This window comes from Limulus polyphemus, unplaced genomic scaffold (genome assembly GCF_000517525.1).
Source record: "Limulus polyphemus unplaced genomic scaffold, Limulus_polyphemus-2.1.2 Scaffold12602, whole genome shotgun sequence".
NCBI classification, from domain to species: domain Eukaryota; kingdom Metazoa; phylum Arthropoda; class Merostomata; order Xiphosura; family Limulidae; genus Limulus; species Limulus polyphemus.
The window spans coordinates 6,537-7,988 of record NW_013678212.1 but is presented as its reverse complement, the minus strand read 5'-3'; the positions used below and the strand labels follow the sequence as shown (position 1 = coordinate 7,988).

General features: G+C 40.3%; 1 protein-coding gene across 1 annotated transcript in view; it reads left to right on the top strand.

The window, feature by feature from the left end:
• The window catches only part of LOC106477039 (ephrin type-A receptor 4-like), a gene marked incomplete at its 5' end in the record, with an annotated part of 4,400 nt that extends 2,954 nt beyond the window's left edge, over window positions 1-1,446 (top strand). The window contains one exon of the mRNA XM_022380751.1: window positions 762-1,446. Within this exon, the coding sequence (XP_022236459.1) occupies window positions 762-1,017 (256 nt within the window). The remainder of the gene's footprint in view (window positions 1-761) is intronic.
• Window positions 1,447-1,452: the final 6 nt, after the last annotated feature.

Sequence of the window (1,452 nt, the reverse complement as noted above, 5' to 3'; positions counted from 1 at the left end):
GGGTGTTAAGACTATTAAGGGATACAGTATGGGAATTAAGAATGTCAGGGGATACAGTGTGGGTGCTAAGGCTGTCAAGGGATACAGTGTAAGAGTTAAGAATGTCAGGGGACACAGTGTGGGTATTAAGACTATTAAGGGATACAGTATGGGAATTAAGAATGTCAGGGGATACAGTGTGGGTGCTAAGGCTGTCAAGGGATACAGTGTAAGAGTTAAGAATGTCAGGGGACACAGTGTGGTTATTAAGACTATGAAGGGATACAGTATGGGAATTGAGAATGTCAGGGGATACAGTGTGGGTGCTAAGACTGTCAAGGGACACAGTGTGAGTGCTAAGACTGTCAAGGGACACAGTGTGAGTGTTAAGACTGTCAAGGGACACAGTGTAAGAGTTAAGAATGTCAGGGGACACATTGTGGGTGTTAAGACTATTAAGGGATACAGTATGGGAATTAAGATTGTCAAGGGACACAGTGTGAATGTTAAGACTGTCAAGGGACACAGTGTGAATGTTAAGACTGTCAAAGGACACTGTGAATGTTAAGACTGTCAAGGGACACAGTGTGAATGTTAAGACTATTAAGAGATACAGTGTGGTTGTTAAGTCTGTTAAGAGATACAGCATGAATGTTAAGTATACTGTGTGATGGTAAGTTTGTTAAGTATGTAATGAAGACTTTATTCAAAAATATGTTTAATTATCAGCTTTTTTTACTAAGTCGAATTAAGAATCACGAGATTTATTTTGGTGATCTCAGAAATCAAAATCCATTGGATCCTCGTGCACCCGACATGATGCAGTTTAAATCAGTGTCAGAGTGGTTGAACAGCCTGAAGATGGGTCGATATCTGGAGAACTTTGATCATGCTGGTGTAAGTACAATGGAAGCAGCAGCAGGATTAACTCGTAAGAACTTGACCACTCTGGGTGTGACCTTAGCTGGACACCAGAAGAAACTACTCAACAGTGTGCAGATGCTCAGGGCTCAGATGTCGGATGGATTCCTTGTCTAGTGACCATGTGACGACTGTGTTGTGTACAGTGTATATTTAATGGTGTTGTGACCTTGATGTCAAATCCAACATATCACAGACTCAAGGGCTCTAAACGACAGCCACTCCACTACAGTAAGACTTAGCTGAATCATGGGTGCTACCTTATGGAAAGGTTTTTATTCGATGAGACAGTCGTCTCAGAAGTGTATGCAACCTAACTGAATAGTGTGTACTTAGATAATATGCAAAAAATGTTCATCCTTTCAATATATCATTGTCCTGGCAAGTGTTGTGAACTTGGTAGAAAAGAATGTTTCACATCAGATCAAAAGAATGTTTCAAAACCAGATCAGAAGAATGTTTCACACCAGATCAGAAGAATGTTTCACACCAGATCAGAAGAATGTTTCAAAACCAGATCAGAAGAATGTTTCAAAACCAGATCAGAAGAAT